Source organism: Rhopalosiphum maidis, chromosome 2 (genome assembly GCF_003676215.2).
Source record: "Rhopalosiphum maidis isolate BTI-1 chromosome 2, ASM367621v3, whole genome shotgun sequence".
Taxonomy (NCBI): domain Eukaryota; kingdom Metazoa; phylum Arthropoda; class Insecta; order Hemiptera; family Aphididae; genus Rhopalosiphum; species Rhopalosiphum maidis.
Genome location: NC_040878.1, coordinates 13,767,433 through 13,788,079, shown reverse-complemented (window position 1 = coordinate 13,788,079; position 20,647 = coordinate 13,767,433). Strand labels below are relative to the sequence as shown.

At 26.9% G+C, this 20,647-nt stretch overlaps 2 protein-coding genes across 4 annotated transcripts in view; one reads left to right on the top strand and one right to left on the bottom strand.

The window, feature by feature from the left end:
• LOC113552309 (tachykinin-like peptides receptor 99D) overlaps positions 1-20,647 on the top strand; it is a 208,499-nt gene that overhangs the window by 88,011 nt on the left and 99,841 nt on the right. The window lies entirely within an intron of this gene.
• Positions 244-9,642, bottom strand: LOC113552310. Its single transcript, XM_026955124.1, has 5 exons — positions 9,272-9,642; positions 8,910-9,100; positions 3,697-3,798; positions 1,818-2,368; positions 244-305 (listed from the first exon to the last, which is right to left on the bottom strand). Exons 1-4 carry the CDS (start codon positions 9,640-9,642, stop codon positions 1,872-1,874), a joined length of 1,161 nt encoding a protein of 386 aa, XP_026810925.1. The 3' UTR covers positions 244-305; positions 1,818-1,871.

Sequence of the window (20,647 nt, the reverse complement as noted above, 5' to 3'; positions counted from 1 at the left end):
AATTCTTAAAAACAATTATTTTGGCTAACACAATATTTATTGCAGAAATTCACATTTGAATATTATAAAAAATAAATATTTATTAAAATAAAATAAACAATTTCGAAAACACATATAATAATAAAATATTGATAAGTATTATTAAAAATACACATATATATATAATGAGATTTAAATTTTTAATATTTTTATAAAAGTATAAAAATCATATCAAAATTGATGAAATTCTAAATTCAATGGTATTTTAAGTCAAGACAGCTGTGTATCCATTATCCATTTCATTGTACAAGTTGAAATTGAATGTTCTATTTTTGAGATTTCACAGAATCCGAACCAAATCAAGAAGATTTACATAAAAAAAAAAAATGTTCAGAGATAAAAACTCATCATTGATGAACTACTATTTACAATAATATTTATTACAAAAGACTATTTATAAATACTATAATAATGCTTAAATATGCACAGATTCACATATTTTTAATGTAGGTAATTAGTTATATTTTAAATTATTATATTATATTTTTATAAAGTTTCAAATATTTTATAACTCTAATTTTTACAAAACATTTAACATTGGTACTTATCTTAACGTAGGTAGTCATTTTTCAAGTTTATTACTTTTTGAAAATGTTAACTTATAATTGTAACTTAAAATTTGGAAAATTTACTTAAATATGTTGTTTAAATTATGAGTTTTATTCAAAAAAAAAAAAAAAAAATACTTAAGAATCTAGTATAATAAAAAATTATTAGATTAATATTTTTAAAATCACAAATATCGAATGTAAAATCTACTGAAGATGATTAAGTGGACCGCTCTGTAAATACATTATACTAATAACTAATATATAAATGTGTTATAGTATACATTATTTAAATAACTGAAGAATAGTTGGAATAAATGGCATAATCAGAGCTAAATTATAACTGAATACATTCTATGATGGGTTATAATATACAGAGTAATTTTTGCAAAACGATAACGACCTTATTGTATAATACCTTTATGGTATTTGAAACGTACTGACCAAAAATTGAATATATTATAATGAATTTCGAACTATAAGGATATGACATAAATACATAAAATGAAATATTATTATGCATTCACAAATTCGTATAAACTCTATTCTCCGATATGGTAAAAAGGTGTTTTTTTTTTCTTTACCGTGTAGGAAACTTCCCTAAAATCATTCTGCTACTGAATTACTAATGACACGAAAAGTCCCTTCAATAAAATCTGCTACTGAATTACACATATGCAAATTTCCCCAAACCTTAAATAAAAGACCACGAGGTATAAGATCGTACATATATGTATAACTCAATACCGCTTAGAATAGATAGGTCAATAGATATATAGGCACGCGAAAATAGAAGTTACACATAAATTTGCCTAAATCAGTGTAGCAGAATAATATAGTGACTCATTGTGAAATACTACGCTCAAAATATAGAACACACAACGAAAATCCAATGTCCGTACCATTATATTATACCCAACACGTATGCTACACGTCTTGCCGATACAATCCTATAACACCTCGCGAAGTTTTACAATTCACGGCAGATGACAAAGTATTATCAGCGTGAGGGCCTACCTACATTATAATATTATTATGACTGTTATATTTATCTCAATATCTTTTAGATAAATATATTTTAATCGATAAGTCGCGCGCGTTAATAAAGTTATTTTATAATAATCGCGACCACTATCACGTCATATACAGTTTTAGCATACCGTAGTTACAGAGTTGCAGGCGCACGTCAATGACGGTAGGTATCGTATATTGTGACAATATATAACATACCTACGATGTGCGTATAAGGATCCATCGACGTCGCAGTAAAAACGTAATGATATGTCATTGGCCTGGTCTGGACCGGCTAAACGACACGCGGACGCCGCCGATCGTGCAACCGGGACCGCGGTGGTCGGCCATCGCCCCGTCGACGGACTCGGTGCGGTCGAAGCAGACGTTTGCCGAATGGTACGGGTAACGCGGATCGGATGGCAAGTCGCGGCTGTATCGACCGGGAAATATGCGCACCCACAGCACTTTGCCGTAACGGCTGAACGCCGCGTACAGTCGGTCGGCCGTGATCGACTTGTTCAGGCGGTCGACGCGCAGCCGATCTGTCGGACCGACATCGTCATCGTCGTCGTCCACGGTGGATGTCTCGAGTGTCGACGGTTGGCGGTCGACAGCCGCCGATTCCGCCAGGAACTCTTTCACCATCTTCTGATAGGCCAAATACTGTTCGACGATCAACCGCGATGGTTCTTGTTCGTCGTCCGTAGACAGCGCCGTGGAATACGACATTGTTGACGTCACGTCCGACCACAGTTCGCCTTCCCGAGCTTGGTTTGAATAAAATTAAAAAAATTAACAATTAAAACAACAGTTCATCAAACTATCGGAACGTACACAAATCAATAACCTCTTGTTTTTATGAAGAAAACACATCATCACGAGTAATTCGTATTTTATGTGCTATAATATTCTTTATTAGATTAATTGTATACCGGTGTGCGTAAACAAGACGAAAATTAATAGATTTTTGTTAGTTAACATTTTCAAACGCTGTCATGGTTTGCATAATATTATTGTATATTATAGGTATAAAATGCGAAACAGACGGGGGATCTGGGGGGGGGCTACTTCTAACCACGCTTACACAATAAACTCTTTAAACATTACTTCAAAAGATACAATGCAGTTTTTTTAGAATAGTTTCTTAAAAGTTAAATAAAATATTAATGTTCTCCGTTATAAAGCAACTATTTATTTGCGAAATATTATTGTTTTTCAGCTTATAAAGTTATTTTATTATTTTAGTTTTTTTCATATGATACAATTATTATTATATTGAGCTAAGTAATTTCTACCTATGTTTAGATCGATTTATTGTATCATCATATTTTTTCATATGTTTCAGCATATTATATCTAACTTTTATTATATTTAGTACAGTATATATAATATAACATATATATATTTTATTTCATTGTGAAATAAAATTCGTTTTTTTTCAAATTCTGATTAACAATGAGTACGTCATAAATTAAAGAAATTAAAACTTATTCATTAATACACATTTCTAAATGAATGCAATTTTTTAAAGTACGTTAGTAATAAATACTTATTTTGTTTAATAAGTTTTTTGTATTTTTATACTTATCTATTCATAAGCATATTGACAATAATTATTATGCTATAAAATGTGATAAATTAAAGTGTCGAAAATCTTTATAAACCATCGATCACAACAATTTATAAAAATTTATATTTTAATTAAGTAACAAGAATTATTAATTTTACTTAAAATAATATTTAAAATAGTAAATAATATATCATACTTTATAGTACTAAAGTATACTAAAGTATACTTTATACTTTATCTCCAATTTCACGTATCTTTAAACCCTGATAATCGTCATTTATTTATTTTATGTTTTAAGATACATGTTTGTTTTTTTATCAGGATAATAATTGAGATTTAAAATATTATATGATAATGTAATACTCATATATAACACTTGTGTTAAAACTTAATAAAAATAATTAATCAAGGTTAAAAATGTAGTTTTTTTTATTTTTTATTTTTAATATACCTAGTTTTAATTATATTCAAATTTAGATCTCATTTGGAAAAATATTAAAAAAAAACTTTAATGTGGCAATTTACCTTCTGCATCCGATTGGTTTGCATAGCCTGGATACGTATCCTGTTTAAATTGTCCTCTTGTTGTTTCATAATCACTTTCCACACGTTCAAAATTAGAAAAGTCTATAAAATAAACAATTTTTTGTCAATGATTATTATTTAATTTATCATTTGACAAGTATAAATTGATTAACTTTATAATTTTAATTTTTACTAGATACTCGTTTTATGTATATATATATATATATTATTTATCTTGGAAGGTTTTTTAATTATTTTTTTTTAACCTCTTTAGATTTCTATAAGTTGACTCACTCGTAAATTTGGTTTTGGCTCATAAAATTGAATATGTTTTTGATCAAGTATCAAAAAGTTTTTACATTAAAATAAATTAACCTTATTGTGTGTTTTTCATACCAGTTTCTATATTTGACTTGCATTTGTTTTATTTTAAGTTTTATTTCTATTGCAGTTGATCATGCCTATTATTTTGACATTATAAGATGCTAAAAAAAAAATTCCAATATTTACTTCTATAAAGAGAGGTGAAAAGATTCGTTGTTAAATTGAATGTGGAACAAGCTCTAATTGGGAAATCCGTAATGCTAATAAACGAATTATTGCCAGCAAGAACATTGAATAGTCTATTAACTCTATTACCTAGTCTCATTACACCAATTAAAAATATCGGTAATTGTCTTTACGATATTGAATTTACGTCAATTTTTAAGCATTCATTGAATTAGTTTCCAATTTTTCGTGTTGAAATAAAAATATATTAGAATTAAGAAGCGGAAAATCATAAAAGTAACCGTGGAATTTTTGTTCATAAGGGTTTGTTTATATGTAACTGAAATAAATCGGAAAGCGTTAGAAAGATGGATTTTTAACCTGGATATAGTCAGATGATATGGCTAGAATATAATCAATCTAAAAAAAAAATAATTCAAATAAATAACCGTAATATAAAAGTTATAAATATGTATCACTAATAAAACTGAATAAGATTTGTATATATATATTATTTTTATAAAAAATAATGATTAACACCTTATGTTGAATTAGCAATGACATTAAGTTTATTCAAAACACTAGCAGATAAATTATGTGAAATAATTATTTAATTGATATTTTTTAGTTAAAACTATATCATTAAAAATCCTAGAATTTTTGTTAACAGTATATACGATATATAACACGAAATAAACGTAAAACTAAGTTTATCTGATATCACTTGTCTAATTGTCTAATCGTTTATATCGATGATATAGGTATACATATACAATATATACATAATACCTAACATGAATATGGGTATTTATTTATAAAAACAAAAATAAATAAAATAACCAGGAGTATACTTATTAAACGACTTCATAAGCTAGATACATAATAGTAACTAAATTTTCATATAAAAAGTAAAATATTTACTAAATAATACTGAACACTTTGTAGGCTCATTATTCATTTTAATCGAAATTCTCAACTGAATAATTATTTGGTGATATAGTGATAAATTACTACATTACTAATTATTATTTATGACATTAAAATATTCTACACAGGTGTTTATATTTTTAGTATAATATTTTAATCAACGTGAAACGTGTTTCAACATTTCTTTGTATTCGACCAAAAATATAGATCCTAAACTATCTGATATTTGTTTTTTAATTAGCATAAATCGATACTATAGTAATATTGCCTGACTTTATGCGTTTCTAAATGAAATTCTAATTCGTTATTTAACGAAAAAGCAATGTTTATAATATACAATAGGATATTTAAGTGTGAAACATTCATATTATTTTATTAAAAATTAATTTTGTCTATATTAATTGTATAATCAAAAATTTCATCATTTTGTACAAAACGTATCTATGAACATGCTAAAGTACTAAAAACAATACATATAAATTAGATCATAAAAATTCTAAATATGTAAATAACAATATATAAATAGAATAAGCACAAGAATAGATCAAAAATATTTTTATATGCCTCAAAATTACATACAAATAAAATCTTTCATTAAAAAATAAATTAGATTTATATTATGAGTTACGCCTAACTTTAAATTATTTATAGCAATTTGGTAACCAATGTATTTTTGAAAAAAATAGGTAGGAGCCAATAGTTAATTCTTAGGAACCAATTCAAAAGTACTTATTAAGGGTAAAATATAGAGTAACTATATTTGGAAGACAATTCAATTGCACCGGATGCTACAATACCCGAGTTTTTACTCTTTTTAGCGACGAAGCTATGGTCCACATTTTAAAACCAGTGTTCTAAAACCTACCCTACCTTACTTTATCGTAACAACAAATCCCACAGATAATGGCCATAATTTTCGAGCCTTAGTTAATAAATAAAAAATCATTTTAAATTTGTATTTATGTCTGAAGAATATTGTTATGTTTGAATAATCTCAATCAAAATTTATTCAAGTATGTATTGAATAGTTTTTACTTTGACAGTTTGACCAATATATATTTGTTTTCGACCACCAATATTGAAGTAGGTATTTAAGATAAATTTATATCGTATTTTAGTCATTATATATTCGTCATGTGTAATATCTATAAACGTGACCTATCCAAGTTTTTGATTAGAACCTCGAACTTTCAAATTAGCTTTCTCGGTCCGAACAATTAAACTTATCGAAGGTTTCAAAATCAGCCATGTCCAATAACGGTTGAAAAGTTTGATTCACCATATAATATTATGGTATAGGTAAGTATATTTGGTATATATTATTGTTTTTTAATCGGTCGATATTCTAAAAATTGGTGTTTCGTATAATTTTAGATGATGTTTTTATAAACGTATTTTATTTTGTGTGAATTGTTGCCGAGAAGGCTATCAAAATATTTCCTGAACACAAATATTGAACATAGTTAGGTTATTTCTTGCATGCTATTAGTATATAACTTGGATGAAATAAATATTGACCAAAGTAGTATACATAAATTAGAATTATTTAACTTTGAAAATAATATTCATAATAGTAACGTGTTAAAAAAACTAATACATCTGATCTAACACAACCATAAATACATTTTTTATAAATTAAAAAAAATAAGAATATTGCAACATTTGTCGTTGACATAATTTTATCTGTATCAACTGTTGTAATTAATATTCATTATACAAATATCAAATAACGAATATTGTAATAAAAAATATATACATTATTTTATACAATGATTATTTTATTTTTACTTAATTTACGCTATTACACTGTCTTTGTTATCAGATAAATACAACTGCTGACATAATATGATAAGGTATATAACTATGTCAATTTTTAATTTCAAACTATATACTAAGAGTCAACTTTACAATAAAATATATTTAAAAAATGAGAAGGTACTACAATATTACTTTCTTAATAGTATGTTATTATACGTCATATAATACGCCTTACATTGAGTGATCCTATTACTCGATTTATAATAAATTGCAAAAATATTTAACAATCAAAAAATAATTGTATCTGACATAATTAACGTCAACAATATAAATTAATTTAATAGGTAACTTAACAAATGCTATGAGTAATTTATAGTTGAATCAAAAACGATACAGTTTAAAATTCGGATTTTATAAAAAGCTGGTCTTTTGGCTATGGAATATGTATAAATGCACTTTACAAGTCATAAGACTTAATATCCTAGAAATTCACAAATAAATGAAAATTTAAATTGAACTCGTTTTAAATACAGAAATAAATCTGTTTAATCTATCCTTATAATACAACGGAAATCTGATATTTTGAAGAAATTAATAATAGCTAGACGTATCATAGTTGATAATGAAATAATTAATAATATGTGGACTATTTAACCTTATCTATACATGAGAACATTTTCCACCGAAGCTAAAACATCATAAAATCGATTAGGTATTTTATGGAAAATATATCAAATGCTAGAAATAGATAATAAATTATATTAATAAGCTATGATGCTAAAAAGAGAAACACCCCAAGGGTATAGATGATAATATTATAATGATAATATATTCTTGCACGAAAAATACCACCACAATCTTTATTATCCATGAATGCACAATTAATAATATTTATCTATAGATATATTATTTTAATAGGTACCCATTTTCAATTACGGTTTTATTTTCATCCATTGTCGCCGTATTACTAGACATTATTATTGGTTATAATTAGTAATTACTATTACTCTGGGGCAGTCCATACCTATGGATTTATACAGAGTATTCAGCCGCGAGGTTATTATAATAACTGTGTTTATAGGATTGCACGAACAAGCAACGACAATAATGGCCTTATACGAGCGCCGTAAAAACAATAATAATAAAATGAAGCCTTGCCGGCTTCATTAGTAGTAGTAGTAGTAGTAGTATTGCCTACTACTACTACTACTACTACTACTACTACTACTACTACTACTACTACTACTAATAATAATAATAATAATAATAACAATAATAATAATAATGTGAGATGTATCCACTTTAGTTATGAGTATCCTGTACCTAGGTTACCTGGTTGCTAATAGCTATTGAAAAAAACTGTTTTGGTGATATTATTCGATAAAAAAAAAAATACACTTTCTGATGACAAGGTGGTCGAAATCAATATCATAAGTTACGTTAACTGTGGGGTTACGTGTGTTGGTAAAATTATGTCAACCAGTTAGCTAAAATTAAATGGGTTGCTGTAAATTACTTCTCGTTTTTAATTGATTATATGAGTTGCGGTCTGGATATATTTTAGGCATGCTTTATCAAAATCGATATACTTAAAACTAGCAATACATTTGTATTGATAATGATATAGTTAAAACTGTTGGTTTACTGAATGTTGTTTATAGTTAAAAAGATGTATTTGTTTTCAATTAGTATATTTAAGTAACTGGTAAAAATAAAAAATATACACGACGATAGTTCCCGCATAAAGTCTTAACGAGTTATTTATTTTTATTTTTTTCTATTCATCGATATTTTCATGTTATGTTCCTTTTCCATTAGAAATAACAAAATTATCCGGGACTGCAATTAACGTAGATGGTTTTAGTGACTTTTTTTTTTTCAAACACGCCACCATTTACCTACTCTGAATCAAATATTTGTCTATTATTAAGCTGCAAACGTTCAACCATCAGTTCTATCTCGACAAGACACGCTCAGCACAATTACAATATCACCTATAATAGCAGTAGCTTAAACTCGTGAATACAAATTGATATTACCGTCGCGGCTGTCGTCCGGCAGTCGTCGTACCGTGGCCGCCATCATCTTGATGACAGTGATGACGATTTCGAACCGATCGTTATGGTTTTCGGTCCGCAGACACCGGACACGAAACGTCTGGACGAACGGCAGCGGCGCCAACGACCGACACGTCGGATCCGTCCACTCGGCATGCACAATCACCATCAAGTACTGGCCGCCGTCGTCGTTGTGGCCGCCGTTGACGTCGTGACCGCTGTTGTCGTCGTGATCGCCGTGATTGTTGTGGTCGACGTGGGCTTCGTGGTCGTCGTGGTTGTGGTCGTCATCGTAATCGCCGCTGTCGTCATCGTAATCGCCGCTGTCGTCATCGTAATCGCCGCTGTCGTCATCGTAATCGTCATCGCATATGTAGCTGTAGCTGTCGTCACTTCCTTCGTCGCTGTTGACGCGTCCGAAGTATTTTCCCACCTTTGGGCCGTCGTCGACGTCGATTTGCGCGTCCACGGACAAGACCTTCACGAAATCGCGGCCGCCGCTGTACATGCCCGAAAATCGACGTACTTCCCGGACGATGGCAGGTCGACCGATCGCCGGCCGGCCGTTCAGCGAGTCCATCGAGCAGTACCGCGAACGTTCGGTGAACATGCCGATCACGGATTCGGCGGATACGTTCAACCGACCGTAGTAGTCGGCGGCGAAAGCTTTGCCCTTGTCTTGCGCGGTAACGTAAGCCGACGGCAGGGCGAACATGGCTACCGTATTGCTACTATAATATTAGTATAGTGTTATGACGACGACGACGACGACGACGACGACGACGATGACGGCGGTTGTTACGAATTACGATAGAATGCGATGTGATGCGAGTGACGATAACGATACGAGTGACGATAGCGATGTAGGTAGGATTATACGATACTTTTTGTCGGGTTCTGAACGGTAACGTATGCTGCTACGCGAAGGTGCAAACTGATATTGACGGGTCGCAGGACGCTGCGCTGTGACGCGGTGATGTTTGCCATGGATATACTCGTAATAAGTCATTATTATTATTAATTGTATTATCGTCATCGGTCATCGTGTTGTTGCGATGTCAAAATAAAATAATAAAAGTTTGCCAACTGACAAGAATTATAAATACAGCGGTGACCGATGTACAACACGTCTTGGAATCACCATCGGTTAAATCCAGTCAAATCTGTAAGCCGTTCTTTATGGTACTTCGCGGGTGGATGACGTGTGTCGTGTACTCAAAAAATTATATATCTTTGAACAAACACCGCCGATCGCGCAGTATACAGTGATTATAATGTACACTATACATTATACTAATGATCTGGCTGTATATGATTATTATAATTTATAAGACGTGTATGCGATGCGTATAATTAATAAAAAAAATATTACAGAATTATTAATTATTCGTGTCCGACTGTCAGATGGAAAGTATACACAATTTTGAATCACTCTAAATAAATATAAGTACATTTTTTTTAAATGTTTGACCATCATTATACTGGATATTAAATACAACGAATAGAATAAAGTTTAAATCATATTAGGTGTCTTTTTAACGGGCTACACAATGAACGGGAACAACTAGTTAAAATATTTATTATTGTAATTATTTGCAATTAAAGTTACAATATAATATAATAGATATCTTAACTGGTTGATGTGCCTCTTTATTTCAATAACATTATAAATACTCTACTTTAAAATAATTCACTTTTTATACACCTATTCAGTTCTATACTAAGAGGCATATTTTTTGTTCAGTAGCTCGTTTATAAAACTATTACTATACTCTATTCAGTACAAGAATTAGAACCGTACTGCACAGTAATTTTTCATCTACGACGGTCAAGCAATACTAGTCTCTCACCCACACCAGGTCTACTTCGGTATGCTAACTGTGCCACACCCTTATGCAAAAGTTTCCTGCCAAACACGTCTCTATCCTAATTCCTAAGACATATTAAACATTTATTATACTGTTTCAGTTCTAACTTACGGTTTTTAGTAGACAACTGAGTAACTATTACTATTACTATTACATTATTATACAGAGCAATTATTTTATTAAACAACAGTTATTATTTTAAAATCTATAAACCTTTTTGAAAAAAAAAATTTTTTTCGTAATTTCCAGTCGAAATAAAACAATTTAAAAAAAAATTTATATATATATATTATCATTATTGTTTTTTTTTAATGCTTTACTTTTTTAAGTGACAATATACATTTTTAATTTCATATTCTGAAATAGAATAGGAAAAATTAAAAAAAATGTTTATGTTTTTTTTTCAAAATCGTAAATATATAGATTTTTGAATAATGAGTATTACTGAAAATAATATTACTTATACATAAGTGTGACTAATAATAGGTTACTCAATATTATTTATACGTCACTGATTTTACTTTTAAATATATTCTTAAAAATATATGTAATTTAATTAAATTAAATTTTGTAGTAGTCTAAACAAATTATGTATATATATATACAGTTTACACATTACTCATCTATACCAGTATTATCTATCATCTAAATACTCTATTATAATATATGAACTTATTACTTAAGAACCTCGATTGGCGATATTGATTTTTCACACTAAGCGCTTGAATATTAAAATATTTATGAAAATATATGAAAATATTTTGTGTCGTCTTCATTATATTATTGATTGTCATCGATGTTGTCGTACAAATCTAAGCTGTTGATAGTAGATACAGTAGAACATAGTCATGTAGGTATAACGATTTCATCAGAATGTAAACAAATGACTGACGATAACACAATAATGCTGTAAGTGTAGAACAAACACTCATCGTTTTGAATGTTTCGATTAATTCAACTTTCAAGATATTAGTATGTAACACAAATTAGAGCTCAATGTATTTATGTATTATTGTTATATGTAGAAGGTATTTCGTTAAAATATAAAAGGATAGCTGTTGTACTTATGGTATATATGATACAGAATAATTTTCTTGCTGCAGAATTGCAACATTAATGAACTTGTCGCGACGTCGAGTTCAAGTAGGTGGAAATTAATTTTTGAGTAGTTACCTACCCATATGTATATCTACTGAAAATTGTGTAAGCAAACAGGCATTGAAATATGTTGAAGAGTCGTAAACCTTACACGTGCACTTAATAAAGCGTAGGCTGAGATAAAAGATCTATATGTTTTTAGATATTATAATAGATAATAGGTAAAGTTTATATTGATCAGTAGTTAATGTATTCAAAATACGATGTATTATATTATTTTTTCAAAATAGTATGCGTACATTTATTACTTCAAAAAATATTAAAAATATATAATTGTTAATATTTTATTTTAATTAATGTTTAAAAAAAAATTACTAATTTGTATAATCGCAGTTAGAACATATATTATTTTATTGTAATTAATATTCGATAGGTTTGAAAAATTGTAGGAAAAACGTTGGTAAAAAAATCACATAACGCGTTGTTAAAGTTATTTATCAAAAAAATAACATATAACTTATTAATTGTATGTATATTATTGTCGATTATCGATGGTTTATTTATAAGCTTAAATTTCTAAATGTGTAAATGTGTCCTAAATATATAGTATTATTGCATTATTTGGTTCAGAGAGGTTACTAGATATTTTGGTATTATTATGATTCAAGTGTGTCCATAAAAATATATAGTGTAATGCGCTCCGAATAACCATATAATCTTACAATACATAATTGCAACAAATATATGATACATCGACATTAATAATAACAAGAATAGATACTTTCGTTACCAGCTACCACAGTGTATGTTTTAGATACACTACTACACTACACGTTATATAAGGACTAAAACTGGTAATATGTAACAACAAAACAATTTTGAAATTAATTTTTACTAATTATTAATTATTTATACTTATAATAGGCTAAGTAATAAAATATTATCTACTAAAGATTCGTATTATACAAACTTATCTAAACTAATGTGTACATAGCTGTGTGAAAAAAAAAAATGAGTATGATTCTAAATTTCTAAAAAAAACAACGCTGTAGTTATCCACACCTTGTTGATACAACACTACTACCGCTTTATATATATTATATACAAATATATCTTTGGTAACAATCATTTAACATTTCGGAGTTATTCTATAATTTAGATAAAAAATAATTAACTTGGAACTATAACATAGCTTAAGATTACAGCATATTTTTATAAAATATACTACTATAATTTGGCTATAATAAATAGTGTCTATACCATGTTAATCCATACCGACAACAGATTATTGTTTTTAAATTATAATGATTTAACATAGTATATTATTAATATACTTATATTTCAATTACACGACAATTTGTCTACAAAGACTGATCTGAAAAAAATATAAAGTTCTCAAGGTGTTAACTAACTATAATATCGGAATTTAAATATTATAATACATTTTTTTTTGTTTTATTATCTTTATAGGCACTTATTGAAAATCACAAACTTTATACCTGAAATTATAATTAATTACGTACTATTATGTAAAATTAATCACTTTACTGTATAGATAGTTACCTGAAACAAATATGTTTCAAAAACCGTACATTACACAACATCACGACAAATAATAGCTTATACAATGTTTACATATGTAAATTAAAGGTAGTGTATAAACATGATATAGTTAACTTCTACATATATGTGGTTTATTTTTATCTCAGCACATTATACTGACGACCATTGTCGTACAAATTTGGACCATTACTCGGGAAAAGGGTTTTCAATAAGACTGCAAGGTGGAAAGTATAAGACATTTCGTAGGCGACAGCTGCACATATTATATAATATCTATTCATGTTCTACTAATAACAGTTCATTTTATATACCTATATGTAGATACAACGTAAAAAGTATTATCTGTATAAGGTGTTTTATTAGCTAGTTTGAATTTTACGTCTGTCAATAAAACATTTCCAACACAACTATACCTATACGCTTGACTTTGACCGAAGAACGGTAGTGCATGTTTTGGTTTTGCCATTAAGAAGACGGAAATGCAGCCAAACTTTGGTTGTGGCGAACCATTTATCTTGAGATTAAATTAATTGCTTCGTTTCTAATACAAAATAATCTATCAAACTACATTAATAATACTATAACAGTTTGTACAGCATGTATAAGTAAAACTATATATTGTTAAATATTAATTAAAAACAATAAATCAAACTTTTACATAATATAGAAGTTTATATTTCGTATTTTCTTATAACTGAGTATGTCAATATAAAATTGTGGTTGTAATTTTAAATTTGTAAAGTTCCATATTAAATCTGTGCTTAAATAGTTAAATTAACGAAATAATAAATTATAATGAAAAATGTTATGATATAACAACTAGACACTAAAATGATTAGTAAAAAATAGTATCTACCTATGTTCAATATAATTCAGCCAGTCTGAAATATATATTAAAGTTTATATTGTTTTCTTAATAAAAAGCTTAAAAAAAACCATTATGTCATGTCTGCTCTAAATTTTATTGTTGCGTTATAATAACTTATTTTCGAGGATTTAGGAAATTTAAATTTTTTATTATAATATTAAATATTAACTTAAAAAGTAATTGTAAGTTCTTTGAGTTACGAAATATCTTAAGAGCTTGAGAAGAATATGTTAAAAGAAAAGTTTGAATTAAAGTGTTTTCTACAAAAAATTCGAGTTTTTGTTTAAAATACACACAACGATAAGGTTTGGTAAATATTGGTGGATTTTAAAGTAATTGATAAACACTGCTGAAAAAAAAAACGTGAACATCTTTTATTTCTTACTCTTCAGATTGATTTATTTTCAACATGTAAGGTTATTAATTATAACAAAATATTCGTTCAGAGATTTTCTGTTTTTGATTTTTTTTCCTTGCGATTTTAGTATACAAATGTCTAATCATAATAAATTATAAATAAAAATTCGTCAATATTCAATGTTAAGAAATTCGATTAGCAAATATCTATATATTATTTTTTCAGAAATGAAACTAAAAATAAATTAATACATTTTTACATGTTTATGACTACTCGTAAAATATATATAGTAAGTTGTAGACGAAAATAAACGCCGTAACGTCGATCGTACAGTTAAATTTTATTAACAGTTTCACTTTTAATTTCATTGGAGGTTAAACAACCAAGCTCAAAGATAGAATCTATAGAAAGATATTATTCTAACCCGATAAAATATGTTGATATTATTCTTAAGAAATATCTATACGAGAATGCAGGGGTTTTTCTTGATCCGCTGAGTAGGTACAGGTAAATGAGAATAAACGAAATGTCAAGTGCGCCGGAAGCCATATTGATATTTCTGATTATCCGTCTCATATGTATACATAAAATATGTATCTTACTTCTTATACTCGTGAGTGGTGTTCGCAGATTTTAAATTTTAATTAGCGATGCTACGTAGTCTTTTGTGTACCTACCGTATACAATGACAAAAATACGAAATAATGTTATTATAATAACGCAATGACGCGGCAATCAAAAGTAATTTAAAATAGTTTTACTCAATGGAAAAATATCTAACCACGTAATGCTCAAAATTTGTTTGTGTACGAATATATAAATGTAGCTATTAACGCAATTATAAGGTAGAATTTTAATAATTAAGCCATATTTTATGCTTAAGACCTATAAGTGATTTCCTCTGTATAAGTCGCAAGTTACCTTTTTTAGTATAATATGATTATAGTATTATTTACCTATATCATAAATAATAATAAAAAAAAAAAAAATGGTTCTGAAGTTGAAAAATACAAATACGACAAATATTATATTATTTAAATTCAGAGTAACATTGGTTTACAACGATATATACATTCTTAATAAACACACGTAGACAATAAAACATCGTTAAATAGTTATATCGTTTGTCTCATTTTTTGAAAAAAAAAATAATAATAATAAATAGTGTACTTACCTATATTATAAATGTATTTCTCTTTTAGATTAAACGTGTCACAATTTTTGTATTCTTGAGTGCAATGGTTTATCATCCATTTATCTCAACAAATAGCAATTTAATATTTATTTATTAATATTTTAGATTATTTTACGCGGGAGTTCTCCAAGTTGGGTTCTATAATTAAGGGATAATATTTACAACCCTTACCATAAATGATGGACATAGTTTAGTTATAATATTGATAGATATACCTATATACGTTTACATAATATATTAGTACGGTTAGAGTTTAGGAACAAAACACGATAAGAAAAAACGTACTTTTTTGTACATTTAGCTTATTAAATTTAATATATGCATGAAATAAGATTCTTTTACAAAAATGAATTTGCGTTAAATTTTACTATGGTTAATAATTTCTATACATATTAAATTAAATATATTTTGCAGTCATTCGAAAATTCAATTAATTGTCATATTCGTTAACTTCATGAAATAAAAACAATTTTTTCTTTTATCAATAAATCGGTTAAAATATGATTTAATATAGATTATTCAGACATCAGAATAAATTAAAGTAATGTTTGATGAATTAGATTCTTAATATTACATATTATAATAGAATATAAATTATAATGTTGTAACTACATAATTATTTAAAAAAATATATATAATTACAAATAACACCCATCTTTCTCTCTATATAAATTATAATTTTTTAATTTATGTAAAATAAATATTGGAAGCATATTATATTATATAGAGCCACAAAATTAAGGTTTAGAATCATATATAACTATGTAAGTAAAAATTTAGCTACACTTGGTATAAATAATTTTGGCATTTTATTTTAAATGTTTTACCCTCATATTGTTACAAACATATTGAAAAAATATCTAAGCAGATTAGAGGTAAAAGGTAAAGATTTTGGCTGAAGGATTACAGTCACTTGCCAAATCAACGTCAAGGAGCTTTTTATAAGTCTCGGTAGGATAGCAGGCTGGTTTTTTTTGATCTTCACGCGCGTGGCATAATGTACCAAAGTTTAAAATATATTATGTGAAAAGAAAAACCCATTAATAACACAGTTTATTCGATATTAAAATAATTTTGTTCATTTCGTAAATTATGTTTTTTTTTTTATTTTGCTATTATAATTATTATGTATAATATATTTATAAAAGACGATTTATAATATAGTTTTATTATTTCATATTTTTAAATCAAAAATGTCACAACAATTTTGATAATTTCGACATTTCAATCAAAATTGTAATTAAAATAACATTCATTTTTAACCTTTTACTTGCACAATTAATACACGTTCCAATTGAACTAATATTTGAACTATTTGTCTACAAAATATCATCTGAAATTTAACATTATATATATTAATATTTATACGTACGTGGACTACGTATGTTTATTATACACGGTATAATGCATACATTCAAGCATACAATTATTACTGTTGTGACGTTCATTGAAGAAACGCCAATAATGACATTGAAAAATAAAACCACTTGAGAGTTTCGGTATTTTATTACTCCGCTGATTTTAGCACCATTGTTGTCGTCGTTCATCACGCGAACGCGTACCAGCAGCTATACACGTTTTTATTTGTATTCGCTGTTTGTTTACAGATTTGTTTTCAGTGGCTGTAGGTATATAAATCACTAAGTATTATTTCGGAAACAAATCTTCTACATAAAACATTTCCATCGCCATAATTACAACCTGCTATTCAAATGAATCCCGGAGAGAATTGACTTACGGTAGATAGATTTGAGCAATTACCATACGATTTAGGTAATAAACGACGAGATTAATGATTTAGCTATTCAAGTATAACATAGAATAATAATAATAATAAAAAAAACTCTAATTATATAATTTAAATACATTTTTACAATAAAATAAAATGATAAACGTATCCAAATCGGCCTCGAAATAAATCGCTAATTACAATATGATTAATAAATATCATGAAAGTAAAATGTGATAGTTCATACGTAACATTATATTATCATTATACATAGGTCATAGGTGGTGTGTGACCACATTAAAATTGCGTATATGTTTAATGTTTATTATGGATTTGCATAAAATATAATTTTTTTATTACTTTTGTTATATGTATGTATTTTGTTAATGCACAATAATTGTTTTCGTTTCAATTACGCCGTTTCAAATACAAGTCAATCAACAATTTATATTAATTCTGGTTGAGTGGCACTGGCGAGTGGTAGACGTGAGTAAAGACAAAGAAAACACATATGTAACTGACAGTTTTATACAAATACACATTGCTGGAAAACAATTGAAAAATTCAAAAGAATTTCAATAGATGTTTAAATTTAAAAAAAAAAAAAAACACACACACACACTAACACAAATAACTACACAAAAAATGTATAGGTTATTGATCTAAGTCAATATAGACGATTTTTATAATCAAATATTTTACTAGTTTTATATTAGGTTTTTTTTAGATTTATTTTCTAAGGTAGAAGTTTTTAGTTTTAGTTAGAAATAAAAAAATACTTATATATACGAGTATATAATTTAAATTAATAAATGAGTATCATGATGTAACGCAGCAATAAGAAATCTGAAAATTGTTACTACCTACTTCAAACAAATGTATAATTATTTACAATTAAGTAATTCGAACTCTTGAAAATCGTTGAATTTTTTTTTAACTATAAATTTACTACTGATGATAATCCAACCATAACCACTATGTATATTATAATGTAAATAATAGCTGTACATTTAATCATAAGTACCTATTATTTTACTTATTAAAAGAAGTTTTAGATATTTATCTGTGGTTGGACATTTTTACATCTGAGATATTAATATTAATTTATTATAATATAAATTATATCATTCAAAAATTTATCTTGTGAGTTGTGAATTTTAAGTAAAAATTGGTTTGACAGAAAAATATATTTTTTTTAATGAATCAGACAAGTACTACAATTATTTACATTTTTTTTTTTCAAATGGCTACTCGTTCATTATTCTAAAATAACACATGTGTTCAATTGTAAACTTATAAAAGTTGTAATTAATTATACTGTTTGTTATTCTACTTTTATTGAACAACAATAAAAAAAAAACCTGTAGAACTCTTTATTCATTCACATTAAATATAATATACATTATAATTGTTTTATTATTACTTATTAACCAGTAACACCTAGTATTTATAATATTTACGAATTCGTATAATGAAGAAAATTATATTACGATACCTCGTTGTTATATTATATTTTTATATTTATTTGAAACAACAATTTTAGTTATTGAAATTTAGTTAGTCAAACTTTATTTCTTAATAATTATTTGTCTGTCAGATGTAATATCACGTATTTATAAATTTTATTATTATTATGAATGTTTTTAATTTATAATAAAAATAAGTTAAGAAATTTCTATATAATCTCCAATCTTTAAACGTGGTAACTTTTTAGGTATCTATAACATTTTTAAAATAGTTATCTTATGTTTTAATTTTCAATTATGTATTTTAATATTTAATTATATAAGTTTATTTTTTTATAAAATATATATCATCACACTTTAACATTTAAATTGAAACTGTCTTTTTACCCAAAGTTCTAAAATAATTGGAAAACTTAAAAAGAAGATTATTGGCGTAATTATTTACTAGATATTATTAGGTTATAATACAAATAATAATAATAATATTATTTTTTTCAGTTTAAATAATAATATTATTATTATTATTTAAAATGAAAAAATTAAGTTTTTAAGTACAATATTTGAAAATTGAAAATAATAATATGTGATTTTATGTCATGTAATTTTAATCACATATTATAAGCCTTCAAGTCAAAAATTTAATGTTTACAACATTTATTTTTGTTTACTTTATACATTGATTTATATTAACCAATAAAAATATGATAATGAGATGATTATGTTTAATATAATTTGTATCTGGTCTAATATATCTATTATAGTTTATCTAAGTGTATGAGTAATGAGTATATATAACTACCTATATATCTACATTCAACAAGATCCAATCAGTATTAAAAGTTTTGCAGAATGAATGTCCAAACGGTAATTAAATGACAGTGATATTATTATTCAAATAGTACTACTATGACGTTAAAGTTCATTAATCGACATGAGTTTTACTGACTCAAGTATATACATTATAATGGATTTAAAGGCAATCTGGCTGAGTGGGGTGAGGTGATCAATTTTCTAAAAGTAATTAATCTAAAAAGATAAATGACATTTTTAGCTTTAGTGATCTTTGGTAATTCAATAATAGTCGAGTTTAAATATCAACTGATGATTGGTCCACGTCATTATTACAAAACATTAAAAATCAGAGACTTCAAGTTTACCAATATTAATATTTACAATTATAATATAATACAAATGCTTCTTTGATGGTTTTTTAAAATAAATTATATCTACATAAAATAAATGGAATATATAGTCGATGTGATAGAACAATAATATTTAGAAATAGCTCGGAAATAACAAATTGAGTCTAGTATTATTAAATCACACAAATTTATTTGTGATACGTGAAATAGACACCATATGTCTTTAATGCATTGATTATGTGAATACTGGAGACCAAAAAACTAATGCACAAATTGTCACGTCACACTCATTTAAAATCAGTTTCTGTTTCTGTTCATGAAATATATTATTTATCGTTTGACATATTGCGTTGTAAAGTAGATTAAAATAATAGGCGCTAACAAAAGATAATACGATAAAAACATGTTCTTGTGCGCACGAAAGGGTTCGGCA

Excerpts from the sequence above, each read along its gene's own strand:
- LOC113552310 (XM_026955124.1), bottom strand. The coding sequence starts at position 9,642 with ATGTTCGCCCTGCCGTCGGCTTACGTTACCGCGCAAGACAAGGGCAAA. Across the intron at positions 9,101-9,271 it reads GACGATTACGATGACGACAG|CTTGATGGTGATTGTGCATG; the intron begins CGGCGATTACGA and ends CGGCGGCCAGTA. Across the intron at positions 2,369-3,696 it reads AAACCAATCGGATGCAGAAG|CTCGGGAAGGCGAACTGTGG; the intron begins GTAAATTGCCAC and ends ATTCAAACCAAG.